The 18,902-nt window shown below is 37.7% G+C and overlaps 1 protein-coding gene across 9 annotated transcripts in view; it reads right to left on the bottom strand.

Annotated features, from left to right (window-relative positions):
* The window catches only part of Creb1 (cAMP responsive element binding protein 1), a 66,316-nt gene that overhangs the window by 33,410 nt on the left and 14,004 nt on the right, over window positions 1-18,902 (bottom strand). For 7 of the 9 annotated variants that reach the window (XR_013109503.1, XR_013109502.1, XR_013109501.1 and 4 more), the window contains exons 2-5: window positions 15,801-15,922; window positions 8,912-9,058; window positions 8,166-8,207; window positions 1,489-1,589 (exon numbers count right to left, since the gene is read on the bottom strand). Coding sequence is in view for 5 of the 9 variants with exons in the window: in XM_076931783.1 (XP_076787898.1) it covers window positions 1,489-1,589; window positions 8,166-8,207; window positions 8,912-9,058; window positions 15,801-15,914 (404 nt within the window). In the remaining 4 variants the exon portion in view is untranslated. The remainder of the gene's footprint in view (window positions 1-1,488; window positions 1,590-8,165; window positions 8,208-8,911; window positions 9,059-15,800; window positions 15,923-18,902) is intronic. The other 2 variants (XM_076931784.1, XM_034497340.2) reach the window with 1 other exon arrangement.

Raw genomic sequence — 18,902 nt, forward strand, 5'->3', positions numbered from 1 at the left:
GCTCAGTGGTTAAGAGCACTGGTTGCTCTACTAGAGACCTGTTTTGATTCCCAGCATCCAGAATGACTGACAACCATGTGTAACTCAGTTCTAGAGAATCCAACATCTTCTTCTGACTTCTGTTGGCACCATGCACACAACTGGTGTACAGATATATGCAGACAAAACACCCACACACATAAAACAAAATAAATCTAAAAATAAATAAAGAATAGAAATTTACATAAATAGGCATAATTTAAACACAAAAGTAAACACAGAAGTAAAATTCAGAAGTTTACTGAATTCTTAAACATGAGATTAGTAGATATGTTGTTTCCTGATATACTTAACATGGAACCAACTGATACATGTACTAATTGTTTTTGACCTTCCTTTGAGACAAACCATAGACTAGGTAGGTAATATCACAGTTGAACTCAAACTACAGGATGTTAGCAAAGTATCACCCTGAAAACTATTAAATACAGCTGTTTGTTAAGGAGCATGACATAAAAATTGCCTGTAAATGTGTTGCTACACAGATCACCGTGTAACCAAGAATGATGCTAACACTCAAAGGTACCCATCCCAAGCTTTGGAAAGGAAGAGCAGCAGTCAGCACAGCTACCAAAACAGAATGTGGGGACTGTCCTATAACTGCTAGGGCAGTGCTTCTCACCCTTCCTAGTGCTTCGACCCTTTATTATAGCTCCTCATGTTATGCTGACCCCCAACCAGAAAATTATTTTTGTTGCTACTTCATAACTGTAATTTTTCCTCTGTTATGAATCATAATGTAAGTATCTGTTTTTTCAATGGTTTTCAGGGATCACAAACCACAGGTTTGAGAACCACTACTTTAGAGTAAGTAGTCTTATTTTGCACTGTAAACATCAGCTTTTTTGAGAAGTAACTCAAGAAAAATAATCTGCAAAGTACTTGCTGGAGCAGCTTTATCAGTGTCCTGACATCTCTATCTGCCAAGCACTAAGTCTTCCTGCACCTCTCTGACTCTAACTTGTAGGCGGGGCTAAGGTGGGAGGAGTAAGGAGAGGAAGAGGAGAAGGAAGAGAAAGAGCTAAGGGAGAAACGGAGAATGAGAGAGGGGACATGGAGGCTGATGTCTGTTTATCTCTAGCAGTCAAAGGTAGTTGGTATATCTAGGTTGGGTATTGGGTTACACCTCTGATTGTAAGGGTATCTTGTTATTGATCACTTCTAAATATATATGCCTTTGGATAATTTAAGCATTAGAGCCTCATCTGTACCGAGCCTGTGTGGTTGGCAGGATGGTCCGGGCAATGCCCAGCCTTACGGAGACAGCGTGGAAGATTGGCAAAACCATCTCCCACACTGGCGTCTCATGGGTGGCAGGGCTGGTGCTTCTAGCTGCAGTGCGCACATGGCCTCTGGCCACGTGGCTGAGACACCACAGCTTAGATAGTTGGCTTGTCTGGCGGCTGCATTTTAAATAATTACTTCAACACTAACTATTAAATCACATACCTGTAGGAAGGCCTCCTTGAAAGGATTTCTCTTCGTTTTTGGGAATCGGTTACACTATCCACAGACTCCTGTGAATCTTCACTTTCTGCAATAGTTGAAATCTGAAAACAAAGAATAACTTTATCTTGATTATCAAATTTAGTTGCCATAAAATATTTAAATCCAATACAAAGAAGTATATATAAATCTTATGCATACTTCAGTTTTAAACAGAGATAACATAACACTAAAATTCATCTCCAACAGACTAAAATGATGCCATGGAGACAAAAACGTTTGTCTAGAAAATGTTTTTAATTCCTCCCAAGCAATTAATCCTGAATGTATCACCACGGCAATGATTTCTTGTAGTTGTTAGAACTGCCAAGCAAAATAAAGTTTCTGACATGAGTTAGTCCTAAGTCAATAATAATATAATTTCCTGTAATTGATGTGCAAACACAGATTTACACTTGTATAAGTTAGTGATTCTTTACCAAATAGTAGACTGTTGGCTAGTTTTATGTCAACTTGACACAAGCTAGAGTTATCAGAGAGGAAGGAGCCTCAACTGAAAAAAAATACTCCCATAAGATCTGGCTGCAGACAAGCCTGCAGGGCATTTTCTTACTAGTGATTGATGGGGGAGGGCCCAATCCATTGTGGGTAGTGCCATCCCTGGGCTGGTGGTTCTGGGTTTAGTAAGAAAGAAGGCTGAGCAGTCATGAAAAGCAAGCCAGTACGCAGTCCTTCATGGCCCCTGCATCAGCTCCTGCCTCAGGTTCCTGCCCTGTTTGAGTTCCTGTCCTGAATTTCTTCAATGATGAATGATGAATATGAAAGAGTGAGCCAAATAAGCCTTTTCCTCCAAGTTGCTTTGGTCATGGTGATTCATCACAGCAATGGTAGCTCTAAAACAGACACTGTAATTTCCTCCAAGTCAGTAAGCATTCTCTACGATACATAAACATGCCTCAAAGTTGGCATTCTTGAGTAAAACTTCAAGGTAATGAAAGAGCTATGCATTTCTGTTAAAGGTCCTTAGACTGAAGAATGAGGGTAAATGGATAAAGACTATGTGGGGTAGCAGAAACTAGAATTTACTAATCACACCATGTGCCAAATTTTATACTGTGCCTCCTCTATGTAGTCCATTATTTCATACAGGAAACATCAGGTACCAGATGAGTCCTGGTCTTATGTTCATTGAAGAAGACAGAAGAGCTGAGGCACAAACAGGATAGGCAACTCTATGGGGCCACAAAGCTAAGGAGTGTGACCCCTGCTCACAGTCAGCACTTCCACTTTAGACTTTACAAGCATTAAAACCCTGGTGGTCCCAGTGTCAGCGCTGCCATACCAACAAGCTCACAGCACTTTAGCTCATTCCAGTCTGTAAAATTAATGTTACCAACTTTTTCTAGTCTATACTTCAGGGGCCTCATGTGCTTTCCTCCATGTGACATGATGCTGTCACACTGAGAAGTAGACTTAAATAAGACAAGAGGGCCTGTGTGTATTAGCATTGCTTCAAAATAGGCAACAACAACATGTAAAGCCATATTCAGACAAATCTGAGAAATTCCAAAGGAATTCAGCATGCAGTCTAAGCTCAAGGACTCTAGGGTGGACACTCATGTCTTTTGACAGTGCTGTATGATGCATATGCTCACTGCAGAGAGAAATAAGGAGTGCTCTAGCTGCTATACCCAGCCCACTCTAGTGTCTTTACATAAAAGTTCTTATGAATAAAGAGAAGATCAGAAACTAAGGAAAAAAAAAAAAAAAAGACAAAGTCAATAGCCAATAAATCCGTTCACAGTGGGCACTACTATGGCAAATGTACTGATTTTGGCTAATCTTAGCTCCCATTTGGCTTTCTGTCTCCACTTGACTCCCACATAGGATACACCCCATTCTTACAACCTTCTGAATATTTTTCCCTGGGGGAAAGAAGAGGCAGATAGTCTTTCCTGGTGCCCTAGGCTGGCCTCAAACAGACAGTCCTCCTAGCCTTGCTTCCAAATGCTGGTATGTACTACCAGGCCTTACTCAACAATTATCAAGGTCTTCAGGACACACACTGACACAGGAACACCTCATTCATGTTGACACTCAGTCAAACAAACTCTATGAGCTAGCTGCTTACATATTGAGATTAGGGGATACAGTTCAGTTGGTAGAGTGTTTGCTTAACATGAACAAAACCCTGAGTTTGATCCTCAGCACCATATGGACGTAAGTATGGTGCCTTATGCCTACAAACGTAGCACTTGAGAGGTAGAGACAGGAGGATCAGTAGTTCAAGGTTATATATGCCATATAATAAGTCCAAAGTCAACCTGGGCTATGTGATTCAACAACAAAAATCAAATATATATAAATAAACTAAGTACAGATTAGTTTGGAAATAAAATTCTGCTTTTTCAGTTGTAACTTTGTTTCCTACACCAACTCAGTGGATTTTGTTTCCTGTCTCTAATCTAAAAGATTTTGTCATTTCAAACAGAAAGGATTAACTGAAATGAGAAAAACCCAAACCACATGGCTATAAAGCATACCAACACTGAGAAGCCTGTGGACCATCTTACACTTGGGCTTTGATGGTTATGATTCAGCAATTCTAACTAATGTAGCAATCTGGTGTGTGGGGGTGTTAACATGAAAAGCTATGCATGGCCAGGAATACATGGGAAAACTCTGTAACTCTCGATTTTGCTGTGAATCAAGCTACTCTTGAAAAATGAAGTCTTAAAAAAAAAAAAAAAAAATCACACCAGATACAAGCTTTATACACTAATAAAATTTTCAAGATTCAATTTTATAACTATTCATAAATGTTTGAAATTAAAAGTAATCATTTATAACTAAAAACCTAATACAGGTTTCATAATGATCACATTCCAGGACAGAACCCCTCCCTCCTGTCCTCATACCTCCTGTCATGTCCCTGAACGTCTGGCTCCCCAAATTCCTTAAACAGGTTTTTAACCTTTGGCTATTTGTAACAGTCTAGACATTTCTAAACCCCAAACCATTACTTATTTTTATAATTTGAAATTTTAAAAGAACTAAACAATGACTAGAAATTAAGAAATGATAAAGCATTATTAAAGCTATACAATCCTTTGCAAACTTAAGTGTTTTGCTTGGCTAGGATTAAGACTCCTGGTTTGGATAACTTTTTACTCAATGGATTAAAAAAGCCCAGATCTTAAAACTTGATCTGCTATTTCCCTTACAAATAAGAAACATGGAAGTTAGAGAAATGGCTCAGGTAAGAACATCAGCTGATGTTCCCAAGAACCTGGGTTTAATCCCCAGCACGCACATGGAAGCTCACAAGCATCTCTAATCCAATCCTCAGGATAGACCCTTCTTGCATCAACAGGTACTAGGCATGCATATCTTGTACAGGCAGACATGTAGACAAATAAGAAAATTTCACATGGGCATTTATGTTTATTTGTAAATTTTAAATGTTATTTATTTTAAAAAGTTCTTAGGATAAGCTAAATATTAAATAATTAATTAAAGTAGGATTAAGTTTTTCACTAACAGTAAAAACAATGCCATTAAACGCACTTCATTTAAACAACACGGACAGCCAGGCAGTGGTGACACACATCTTTAATCCCATCACTCAGGAGGCAGAGGCAGGATTATCTCTATGGTTAGAGAGGAGCCTGGTCTACAGAGCTAATTCTGGGACAGCAGGCTACACAGAGAAAGCCTGTCTCAAAAACCTAAAATATCATTAACATCTTTAACAGTGACTCAAGTCAGGTATGGAGGTGCGTGCCTTTACTCCCAGCACTGAGGCAAAGCCTCTGAGGGCTGCCTAGACAGTAATACTCAGGCCCACCTAGGCCTACATTTTTAGAAGTATGGCTGGATAGCTACCAATTTAAAAAGAGAGCTCTAAATGTAGAGACCAAGAAAACTAAGTGCCTTTTAGATGTGCTTAGAAAATAATTATTTTCATTTCCATGTATCAATGAGCTAAGTGTCAAGATATATCCAATGTATTTTGATCCCTAGATCTAAACTGGTTATTGTATTGCACTCTAGCAAGAAGATACGGTTTTTTTCCCTTTTTGCAACAAACTCTTATTATGTAAAACTCGAGTGGCCTGTAGACCAGGCTGGCCTAAGAAGATAAACTTACACTGTTTACCATGAGAGATGTTAAGAAAGTATTTTCAAATTTCTCTCCACAATTTCTTTTAAAAACTAACAATCCTTTCATTTGTGGCTAAACTCCCTACCTCCAGTGATAGTACAAAGGGATTTCTATTAGGTGAAATATTCCTTCAAAGCCCTTGCTTGCCATCATCACCCAGAAGATCAGAAATTCTGAAACACTTATCTTGGGCTAGCAAAACAAAAACCAAATGTCCCTCCCAACCCCCCAAAACCCACTACCGATTCTTAACTCAGACACAGCAATGCTGTATGATAGCCAGAGAACGGAACCACTATGTTGTATAAGGCTTTACCACTGTCTCCATCATATCAAAGTATTAAAGAGTCTATTAACACTGACTGAGCCTCTGTCGCTTTCCTCCCCCTTCTCACTCACTTTACTTAGGTAACCAGCAGGAACTTCAAATTACAAACATCCTCATTTCCACATCTTAGCTGCCTCTCCTGCTGTCTTGGTTTCTGCTCGCTGTGGTTCCCAACCACCTGAAATGAGTTACAGCACACTTCCCTTTACATCTTGTTCTCCCTTTCCCCTGTTTTATTAACTCTGCAGCACTTATCCTCACCTGACATATTTTATTTTCTCATAGTATGTTTCTCTTCACTCAAATGTGATCTTCATGAGAACAGAGATGTACTGTTTGTTCACTGCTGTCTTTGATAGCACCTAGAACAATGACTGGCACATAGCATGTGATGAATAAACATTTGTTGAAGAAATGGATGTAGTAAGTTACACTCATAAAATCTATGAATCCTTTCTGGTACATTTAGACAGCACTATATTGAAATGTGGCCCAAACTGGCAAGTGCTATTACTAACCCTGTATATACTGTGAAACTGCCATCATTTTTGCAACAATTCTTACATCATCTGTGAGATGTGATTTATACACATAAGAATAAATTAAGGCAGTAAAATCAAGCTGTACACAAGGTATTAATACAGCTCAGATTCTAATATTACTATATTGAAATATATCAACACAAGCCTACGATTCTTATTCTCCCATTAGAAGACACATACCTTGTATATTCTGGGAACTTTATACATAACACTAACATTCTACCATCTAGAAGTTTGAGAAATAGTTTCAACCTGTTTGATAACCTCTTGTAAACCACCACTTCCTAGTTATTAACACTAATCACTGCTAACTGCCTCAAATATCCAAAGTTTAACACATTCTCCCAGTTTAGAGTATTTAATCAAACACACATTTACATCTCCATATAGTCCAGACTTCAAGGAGTCCAAGTTTTCTTTTTCAAACATGCATTTTTTAAAGTTATAAGCATAGCTCACTGTGATAAAAATGTATTCTTGAAAAGACACAAATTTCTATCAAAGTTAAAGACATTTAATACTTGAGTTTAAATTATTTTTGCCCCAAGATAAGATTAAAAATAAGAATAAAGGCAACGATTAAATATCATATTTTATTAATTTAAAACTCCAATATGTATTTTGTAGCCTAACTTTATTTTTTAATAACAAAAACCTTCGGTTAAGTGAAAAAGTAAGGGCCATCTGTGCTCAACATCACTTGACCTAGTGCTATCCAGAGTAGGTCTGGTCTCTAAAACTCTTGACTAGCAGGCCAAGTTCTAGAGAAGAATTCAGGTATGGAATTAATGCTGAGATCATATGGAGGATGGCAAGGTGGCATTCCATAAAACACAAACTAAGTCACAGGACTACTTATCATTGTGGTTTCTCAAAAATAGGCCTTGATTTGGCTAATACTGTTACTGCTTGTTAATAATGTCCATTCCCAGTATTTTCGGGAAATTAGTAACTTCAGGATTTCACATGACAACAGTTCTCTGCACCGTAAATGTTAAAATAAACAAGAAGCACAAAGGAAATAAAAAGTAGAGGAGGTAACATCAACTCAAATAGCTTGGCATGATGCTGACGAAACCTGATGAGGGTTTTGATGACAGTAACAGAATCCAGGACAAAGGAGGAAGCACCTTTCCCCTTTGCAAAAATAGTAGTTCTGGCTACCATACAAGGAAAATACTCTCTAGTCTAGAAGAAAACAGCCAAGGCTGAGAGCAAGAGAAATCAAACATCAACGTTTAACACATTCTAGAAAATTTTCTGTACAGTGGGAAGGGAATGGGTAAAGAAGGGAAAGGAAGAAGTTTGACAGAAACCAGTTAGATTTGCTTAGTTCTTGGGGTCACCAGGTCCCAATTTTAGCAAGGCATACTCTGGCTAGCCACACAGTATTTCAGCAGTTAGGCTTCATGTCTAAGTGTCCAGTCCTCAGGAGGTTCAGCTTCCTTGTCTCAGGTGTTCATGCAGTTCTGGGCTAGCAGCTGGAGGAGAGCTGTTACAGAGACCTGAGCAGTAACTAAGCAGTGAGCAGTACAACAGAGGCGGAGAGTTTGACTCAACCCCTGAAATTCTGGGTCAAAAACAGATAATTTCTCACCTTCCTTTCTACAAATAATTTTCTTCAAATCTAGGACCTAGGACTCACCTGAGTTCCGGAGAAAAGTCTTTTTAAGTCCTTACAGGAAGACTGTGAAGTAAAAAATATGAAACGGGAGGCTGGGGTTATGGCCTACTTGCATGAATGTTCAGTCTTTGTTTGTTTTTTCCTTCAATTAGCTGATTTGCAAAGTACTATCCTGTTACTTCTCTTGGGTCCCTAGACCTAAGTAGTCACCTTCAGACATCTAGAATGCTTTTATTCCCTTTACCCCAGAAGAGCAAACTCTCCAAAGAATCAGATACATGTGATACAGTCAATGATCCTTATGATGTACCTTCTGAATATAGTACTATTTCAGAATTCCAGACTCTCCCTACAAGCTCTCAACAGACAATATCCCATACGATGTCTGATGTGATCTCCAAGTACAAATCCTATCTCAGGTAAGGCTATTAATTAATTTTTACCAACCCTTTCCCCATACAAACTTAGGTTCATTTTAAGTTAATTTTCCTTAATTGAGGTACATCAGTCCTACAGTCTTTCCCAACATTCCCATTTATCATATATATTTACTATCTCTCTAAATAAATGCTTTTTCTTTTGAAGCTTAAAAAAAAAGTAATTTTATTTAGGCATATATAACAGAACTATGCAGATACAACATACTCCTTTACTATCAGATAAAATAAATCTAAACTAGATGTGCCCTTATTTTCACAACTAATGAAAGGAGACAGAAATGGCTATAAACAAGTTATTAAAGTACATAAAGAATTGTATATACATACCTGAACTGTTTGGACTTGTGGAGACTGAATGACTGATGGCTGGGCCGCCTGGATAACCCCATGGACCTGGACTGTCTGCCCATTGGGCAGCTGCACTAAGGTTACAGTGGGAGCAGATGACGTTGCATGAGCTGCTGGCATGGATACCTAGAGAAACACAGAAAGCAATGACCACCACAGAAACCTGTGGGACTACTTGGTTTTAATACAAAGTAACTTCTAATAAGCAAAAACAGGGCCTTCCTGCTTGATAAACAACATGCAAGAAATCAATGATTTCATACTCTTAAAAAAAAGTTCAAACCCTACAAATCTCCTCTACTTTTCAGCCCTTCCCAAGTGACAAAACACCAACCAAGAGCCAGCTATCTCCTGTAGCTTCAAACCATGCAACCCAGTCATCCTCTGAAGGCTAATGAACACTCCATTCATATGGTGCTCTACATTTTCCTGCCTGCTTTTTTACATCCAAATTTTCTTTCTTTTTAAATTAAAGGCTGTGTAATAAGGATTATATTTACTTAAAGACAAAAATATGCTAAGAAACTGATGGTCAACACAGACATATTGGCTTAAGCATAAAAGTTTTCAGAACACCCTGGTGTTAAACCATGCTTTAAAATCTTAACTTTTCCAATCTGGGCAAAAAGGACTTACTAATTCAGAACAACATATTCTAAAAAGACTTTAGTATTCTACTTTAGGCTAATTACAAGTATGTTTTTTCATTAACAAGAAAGAAAGTACATGCATTGTAATTAAAAATTTCACTTTCTCCCATTCACAAAAAAACACTAATCTGGTAACAGGTGGAATTTTAAGAAGTGTTTTCATTTTGGATGAATAAAGGAGCAAAGCTGAAAGAATATTAAAAGGAAACTAGTTTTTCTTGAAGGGTTCTTAAATTTACTGACATGTCTATCAAATAGTATTTATTGTTCCCAAGCTCCAACATATTTAAGATAGAACTTTTATTGCTCATTTGATAAATAGTAACCAGAACTCATGTACCAACAACGTTATAATAAAAACCACAAAAAAGAGAAAGATGTGGGACCCTGCTTTCAAAAAAAGTTATTGACCTATGTGTGTGCAGTGCATGTGCATGCATGCGTGTGTGTGCGTGTGTGTGTGTAAAATGGAGGAAAGACATATACTGTTGCTAACGTCAGAAGTAGAGATAAAGTATCAGAGGTTGGAAAAGGCTTCAATGGTCTAGTTACAAAAACCTCTCCATATGTCACATTAAAAAAGCTTTCAAGCCAGACCTAGTGTCTCATGCCTTTAAGCCTAGCACTTGGGAGGCAGACATAGTCAGATCTCTTTGAGTTTCAGACAAGACAGAGGTGTAGTAGGATCCTGTCTTAAAACAAACAAAAGTCTTGCATTTTAGTCAGTAAAAGTGGCACATGTTCATAATTTCAATACTAAAGATACTGGGGCAGAAAGATTGATGTAAAGTCCAAGCAAAGCCAGCCTGAGCCATTCAAGGTCATGTCTCAAAAACAAACTTCATTTATTCTGAGAATATAGGAAGAACTGCTGAAAGGTTTTTGGAACTAAATAGCATGGTGAAGTTTGCATTTCAGATCAATCACTTTAGTGACTGAATGACAGATACACACTCAGAGAAAAGTGGAGGTGGTATACATAGTTATACATAGCCTATAGTATACATAGCCTACATAGTTAGGATAAGATGATGAAGTCCAGAAATAGGGTAGTAGGTGGTAAGGACAGGTCTGAGAGAAGCAACTTGTATGAATACCTACAGGCAGATGAAGGGCTTTCTGAATAGCTGTCTGAAGAGAGGAATTAAAGAGGAGGCAGAATGACAGAGGGACAAGGTTTGGAGACCTGGGGTTGTGGTGAAGAATATAGTACTGAATGTGAGTTTACAGACGTCCTCAGCAAGATACTTCATTGAAGCTGGGGAAAGATCTCCTGAAGACAAGTTATCTTTAGCACACAGATTAAAACTAGAAGTTTCCTTTCCTTAGACAGCCACAAAATCCTTCTATATTAGTCCTATTTTCTCTGGTCACTTTAAGTCATGTTTCGTTTTACCTGTTTCTGTAAGTGTGGTGCCAGGACTATCTGCAGAGTCACGCATGTTGTCCTGTTTGTAATGACAACTCTAAGAGGAAACTAAGAATACTGTCCCCTCAGGTTTGAAAGGTTCAGCCATAAGTTATTATGAGCTGAGTGTCTCTTCTTTATTCCATAGGAAAGCTATTTGAGTATTTGAAGCAATTACAGTATCAGTGACTTCTTCTATGCATCCTTTAAGTGTGAATATAACAAGCTAATCCAGTGATGTCTACCCTAGGTATTCATCAAGGCTCCTCACATTTACGTTTACATAGACATATAAACCAAACAAAGTATTAAATAAGTGTGTATGGGTAGGTAGCAGACAAATAATCTAGCATGGAAATGTATTACCAGTCCTCCTTTTTTTCAATTTTAAGACAATGTCTCATTTGATTACCCAGACTGATCTTGAACTTATGATTCTCTTGCTCAGACTCCCAAGAAGCTGTTATCCCAAGCCTGTCCAATAAGGCCTGGCTAAAAATTCTATATATTCCTACTACCAGAACTACCATGGCATTTTTGCTGCATTCTAGCTATTTTTATTCTGTGCCATGAATTAAACTCAGGACCTTGTGCCTGCTGGGCAAGCACTTTCCTATCACAGGTGTCCTATCTTTTGACACTGTAATGTTGTCACTCACAAATGTCTTTGGCCATATTCACAACTATCTTGGGAAACATACGGCCTGGTCAAAAGTGAGATATGCTTGACAGATGTTTCTCGAGACACACAGACATATTCAACATTTACAACATACTACCATGGAACTTATTTTTTTTTGTTTTAAAATATATTATAAATATCTTTATATAGATTTACTAGAAATATGGCTACATAGTAGTTCATTACTTTTGTTTAATTGTTTATTGCTAATAAAGCCCTACTATTACTTTTTGCTTATACTTATTAAAATTTTACATTCTCATCTGTGTGGTACTAAACATCTGTAATCCCAGGACTGAGGAGGCTGAGGAAGGACTACTCCAAGTGTAGGCCGGTTTACATAATCATACACTGTCTTAATAAACTAAAATGGTACATTCTCATGGTCAAAATCACTGGTATTTTAAACCTTAAATTCTAAAAGTAAAATATGATGTATTTTATGTTGATTATCTTTCTTCCTTTACTACTTGCTTTCTTCCCCCTCCTATTCATTGACAAAATCATAATCATTTTGCCTTAGCTTTACAAGATTTTCCTATTATTTAAAAACTGGCATTAAAATGTTATCTGGAGTCAGAATTAACAGGAGGTTGTGTCAACATCTATGATATACATCTCCCTCAAGGCTCAGGGAACACTTTGAGGAGTTGGAAAGAATGTAACAGTCAGAGGATGGGAGGGAATGCTGGGAAACTCAGTTCTGGGCATGGCATTACTGTTACACTAACAAACTGTTTATCACAACAACTCTGATTACCTGCATAAAACATGTATAAGATGGGGTATGTAACATTCTACCATGGATGGAGGTAGGACTTCATAAGCTCTCTGAGGAACTATTAGCAGTTAATGGTTGCTGGGGAGGGACAGACATTGTCTTCAGTGAGACAGCCACTGACAAGTTGTTATGTAACTCCCCACTCACGTTCACATAAGTGTCCATAATTACACTCAGTGGGTCATAACAACAGCAACAACCAGAAGAAGACAACAAAACAGAAATCTCGGAAAGAGGTCTGGCAGGAGTAAAAGGGTGTAGAGGTGATAAACATGAGAAAAATACACTCATTATATACATGTATCAAACTCTCAAAAAATAAAAGATAATTTTTTATAAGTGTAGTGTTTTTGTTAAGGAACTTAGATGAATAACTAAAAAGTACAACTGTAACTGGACAAGAAGAAAAGAGTAAAGCTTTCTTAAAATCCACGGTCAACTACACATTCCATTCTAAGTCTTCCATGCTGCAAGGCTGCCTAATAGTAGACTGAACATGTTCCCTTCTGAATTCCGAGTTGTATTTCATGAAACTGATTTCACTTCTATATGCATGACCATTTAAGCGTGGGGCCTAGGAAGGGAGGCAGTAGAGTCTTGGAGGTTGGTAAACAGATGGGTCAACGGTAACAAACGAAGAGGACCACAGATGGTTCAATCATGAAAGAAGGAAAGCCTGCCTTGCACCACACACATGTAGATGCTTGGGATCTCTAACACTGTAAATGGAAGCATGAAGAGAGGGGCTTGAAAATAAATAAAGGCTGCACTGAAAGCTCTTTAAAAACCAATGAATCCTTTCTCAATCCTGCAGAAGTCTAGCCCACTGTGAGAGAAGAGTGCGGAATTACACAGATAATGGGTCTTATCCACGTCATACCAGGTTTACTGAAAGTCACTATGATACCCCAGCCCTCTTCTTTCCCTTGGCTTTCAGGCCCCTTACATATAAACAGAGGGGTTAGTGAAACCTCTGGGGACCTGATCAAATTTAAGATCCAAGGTGCTAACAGTTAAAATCACCAGTGTCCTGCAGTCAAGTTCCTGGTTTGGAGCTGTTTCACAAAGCTTCCAAAGTAGCTTCTTAGTCATTTTACATCTGTCTATGAATCATGTGCTAAGTACATGTTCTACCATTAAGCTACAATCCTACTTCCTATCTCCCTCTACTTTAATCCTGAGCAGGCATTCACAGAGTATATATAAGTATATATAAGAATATAGTGAAAGCCTCTAGTAAGAAAGATGGAGACTTAAACAAATAGGAATGAAGATGAAGAGTTACATGGCCATGTGAGAAATAGAAATTCAAAATAACTACCAAATAAGGAAAAAAACAACCCCCAAAACAAACTCTTTTCTGAGAATAAACAGGATACTATGAAAATACCAAAAGACTACCCAGGGAACAAACAGAACACTCTTGGAAACATGATAGCAATTCAGCAGTCAGGGGCTGGAGAGATGGCTCAGAGGTTAAGAGCACTAGTTGCTCTTCCAGAGGTCCTGAATTCAATTCCCAGCAACCACATGGTGGCTAATAACCATCTATAACAAGATCTGGTGCCCTCTCTGGGCTGCAGGGACACGTGTAGGCAGAATGCTGTTATATAATAAGATAAATCTTAAAAAAAATGTTGCATGGCTTCTTAAAAAAACAAAACCAACCCATGTTTTGTGAATGAACTGTTTGCTTTTAAAAAAAAATTCAGCAAGCAAGATGAATACACTCCTAGCAAACAGAGCAAAAAGACTGAAAGATTGATTGCAAGGCAAGGAAAATGAAGAAACAAACAAAAACACACCACCACAAAACCAGTCCCAGATCACAAGGATCCTGACAGACATGAAACACAAAACCACCACCAACTAATTCAAAGAAATTTCCTAAAACAGAGGGTCTGAGTTTCCACTATAAAAAGATCCTTGAATACAGAGGGAAAAAAATGAACTAATTTATTAATACTCATTGTAGGAAGACCTAAGGTATTTTGTAACATATCAAATATAAAAAATGAAATTAAGTATTCTAAAAATTTGTAAGCAACACTAAGTGGACCATAGAAAACTTCCAAAGAAAATGTCTTACCAAGAATTCTTAGGCCAGTTAATCTTTTATTCTCAAGATTATGTTACCTACATGTTGTTCTACCTCATCAAGACAAATTCCCTAAGAAAGAGTCATGAGGGCAAAAATAATTTCCAAGATGACTCTATAAAGTCAACTCAGGGAACAATCAAGCCGGATAGAATATGGTGACCAGGTCAGACGACACGCTGAAGGCTGTCATCATCAAGGAGACTGCTCAGCTAAGTGATCAGATGAGCTCCAATTTCTCCGTGCCTGTTTTACTCAGCCTGTATTGACTAAGTGCTGCCTCATCTGATCTATCTTATGTGGTGGTGTTCTTCCTCATGAGATCTGCAGGGAAACCCCGTTCTTATGAGAAGGACAGTCAGCTTGCTCACTCTGACTCATTCCCACCCTCATCCCAGCCATGCTGACCCCGGTATTTCTCAGGACCTTTTCTAACCAGCCATTTCCATTGGAGATTTTTAACTCCTGGAGAAACTGAAGATAAGCAAAACAAAGCTCTGCCAGGATTTTTCTTTGGGAGCTTACACTTTAAAAACAGCCAGGTGTGGTACTACACACCTTTAATCCAGAGGAAGGTGGATCTCTGTGAGGTTGAAGCCACCCAGGGCTACACAGTGACATTCTGTGTCCAAAAATGGGAGAATAAAGTACCACATTCTTACCCTAGCAGGTATACTATTTATTTGGTTTTTATATTAAACAGTTTTTACTGATATTTAGGCAAAGATGTTAATAAAGAAAAAGAGATGAGAGTAGTAAAACAAGCACAGAGATGACAGGCTTAAGGGTAGGACACTTAAAACAAAACCAGACTGATGTATTTAACACTAAAATGCACAGGAAAGAGCAGCTGCTCTCATCCTTAGGACTGACTCACATACCAACTTCTCTGTTACTCTGGTTTTTAGTATTAGAATAGATAAACGTAGGCTTTCAAATCATCTGCACCTCCAGGTCCCTCCAGTGTGGTATTTAAAACAAAAATAACAAAAACAAACAAACAGGCAGCTGTCATTATTGCCTTGAGAGGGCCAATTCATTTACTAATAAAATGTTTAATGATATATTTTACTAATATGCTAATGAATCCTTACCTTCATTTCTAAACATAAGCTAATGCTAATACTGAACAGGAATTCTGATATTCTTAAGAAAATTTCCACTCATTCTATGTATTAAAAATTAAACTCTCTTGGAAACATATTACTCTTAGAAGAGCTACAGCTTGGAATCTCCATGTATTTTATACCTGGGCTAACGTGGCAATCTGTGGCTGGGCTTGAACTGTCATTTGTTGATTCTCAGCTTCAGTTACAGCAGCATCCCCACTCTGCTGGTTGTCTGCTCCAGAGTCCATGGTCATTTAGTTACCTACAATAACATGGAAGAGCGTTACAAGCACTACAGTGCTTTGTACTTGCATGACTTTAAGGCAAACTTCAAGTTATAAATCGGCTACGTGGTGGTTAGGTTAGTAAATGCACTTAGAAATCTAGTTTAAAAAGAACGCAACTGACCTTTTACTCAGCTTGCTCAAATCTGCTTAGCTATAAACAAACAGTGAAGAAATACAAAATCTCTGGGTGTTTCTTCCTAACAGGAAATGAGGAGTGGTCCCTCTCTTGATTGGTCCTTTACTAGCAAGGAGGCCAGAGGTGGCAGCAAAGCTGACTTTCCCAAGCTGCACCAGTCAGGTTCAGAAAGAGGGTAGAAAGCAAAAGGGAAGTCAGGTCTGACATTCTGGCTTCAGATGCTCTAGGTATTTTGTCCTGTCAGAGCAAGAAGAGCAACTGTAAGCTGCTCCCTGGTAGGTAACTGGTGACAGGGCAAATCAAGAGCCCATAGAGTGGGGTACAGAGGTAAAAAAGTAAAATGAACAGCTAGAGCCTACTCAGAGACTTCAAACACAGAGAAGGTCATACTGCTCCACTCTTCACTCACAGCAGAGTACAACACAACACTACACACAGAGAAGCAAAACAACTTTTTATGTTTGACTGTAAAATTCTGGGTAAGTCAATACTGGACTCTAGCACTTTCTAGACCTTGTTGTGCACATCTGTGCAGTGCTCTAACCCTTACAGCAGCAGGAATCCAGAGGGAAGAGCTCCTAAGCACACAAGTTATATGCAGACGTTAGTAAACGTTCAGATAACTGGGGGAAGCAATCCTTTCTAAATAATTTTGGGGACAAGGAAAAAGGAAATACTTCTAATGTATCCCTCTTATAACTTAATGCCTACATATTACCAGACAAAAGCAAATTTATCACGAGTGGTATCTATATATATCTCTCATATATCACAGAAATCTCAATGCTTTACCAAACAACTCTAAAACTAATCAAAATATACATTTATCCATCCTTATGATCATTATATACTATCAAAATGTATCTAATACTTAACATGTCATTATTTATAATACTTTAAGTTGAATATAAAATGCGATTTCAGAAATTAATATAAAAAGTTAGAAATACCAGTATCCATACAACATATATGACAAAGTAAAAAAGACCGACGAGGAATGGTGGCGCACTCCTTTAAACCCAGCACTTGGGAGGCAGAGGCAGGCGGATTTCTGAGTTCCAGGACAGCCTGGTCTACAGAGTGAGTTCCAGGACAGCCAGGACTACACAGAGAAACCCTGTCTCGGGAAAAAAAAAAAAAAGAAAAAGAAAAAAAGAAAAAAAGAAAAAAAAAGTAAAAAAGGCCACCAGACTTGACAGCATGGTCATTTATAACAGTCATAAAGCTCATGAGGAGTTGGGAGAAGTAACTGCCAAATGCAAAATGCAACTATGAGTCAATATGAAATTCTCAACTAACAGTTAGTTTACAAAAATAACAAGTTCAAAGGTATCTGGTGTAGAACTTTTTTGTTTTGTTTTGTTTTGTTTTAATATCACAAAACTAGAAACACTATTTTTAGGAGGAATATAAAAAGAATTAATGTTGTAAAAAGAAACCTGTCTACAGTAGAATCCCATTTATAATTTTTTTAAAAAGTGTGAAGATATGGCCATGAAAAGGGTGTAGGGAATTAAACATTAAGTGGAAGTAGTATCTACAAAATCTTTTTTATAGGACAGCAAGTCTCATCATCGGGTATTCTTTTTACATACAGTAATATCAGTACTGGTTGAAGACTATTTTCTTTCTAGGGAACATAGAGAGTGTTTGCATAGTTTTAGAAATAATTCATCAATATCAAAAGTCATGGATAATAGTTTTGAGCTATGAACCAAAACTGAATTTCAACAGTGATTTGAAAATATCCATTGACATTTTCTCAAACTTCACTTAAAAAAAAAAAAAAATACAGGCTGGGCAGCACTTGGGAGGCAGAGGTAGGCAGATTGAATTTCTGAGTTCGAGGCCAGCCTGGTCTACAGAGTGAGTTCCAGGACAGCCAGAGTTATACAGAGAAACCCTGTCTCGAAAAAAGAAAAAGAAAAAATAAAAAAGAAAAAATTACTCATTTATTTTTACATGCATTGGTGTTTTGACTGCATGTATGTCTATGTGAGAGTGTCAGATCCCCTGGAACTGGAGTTACAAACAGTTGTAAGTGCTGGGAATTGAAGTGGCTCCTCTGGAAGAGCAGCTCTTAACTGAGCTATCTCTCCAGCTCCCCGCCCCCCCTTTTTTTTTAAAGTGAAAGTACTTATTTTAGCAACTGTTTACTCTGTGTTTACAAATGAAGAAAAAAAAATAGCCTAGTTATGAAAATTTACAAAATCACATTCCTATTATACTACAAAAATTTAAGAAAAACATAGTATGTTTAAAAAAAAAAAAATCAAACAACTTGGCTATCCCAAAATGTATCTACACCTTTGACTTGAATGAAAATGGCATGTAGAACAAATTTCAGGAGCAATAAAGGAATCCCTTAATACTTCCTTTCCAGGTAAAATACATGATCATTTTAAAAGGCTTTCTTCCAAACCACACCTTTTCAAACTTTTGTTTATTTGTTATACCTCCACTGTCATCCATCCATTGTTTCCTCTACCATTTGATCAAAGGTAGCCTACAGATGGGTCACATTCCTTGTTTCTATTGAGAACAGCCTGAGACTACTTACTTTTTTTTTTTTTTTTTTTTTTTTTAAATTTAAGGTATAAGGCTTCTTGATGAGTTTTTGGTTCAGAAAATAGGATTATTAAATCATAATAAAAGAACAGAGATTTTAAGTAGTTACAGCTGCAGACAGTCAAAAAGGGGCTATGATTTTCACAATTCCCTCCCTGCAACTAGATAATATTCTCTATCACTGGAGACTATGGTATTTCCAGTAGCAACAACTCCTCAACTAAACTGCTAATATTTTATTACCACTTCAT

Source organism: Arvicanthis niloticus, chromosome 3 (genome assembly GCF_011762505.2).
Source record: "Arvicanthis niloticus isolate mArvNil1 chromosome 3, mArvNil1.pat.X, whole genome shotgun sequence".
NCBI lineage: Eukaryota > Metazoa > Chordata > Mammalia > Rodentia > Muridae > Arvicanthis > Arvicanthis niloticus.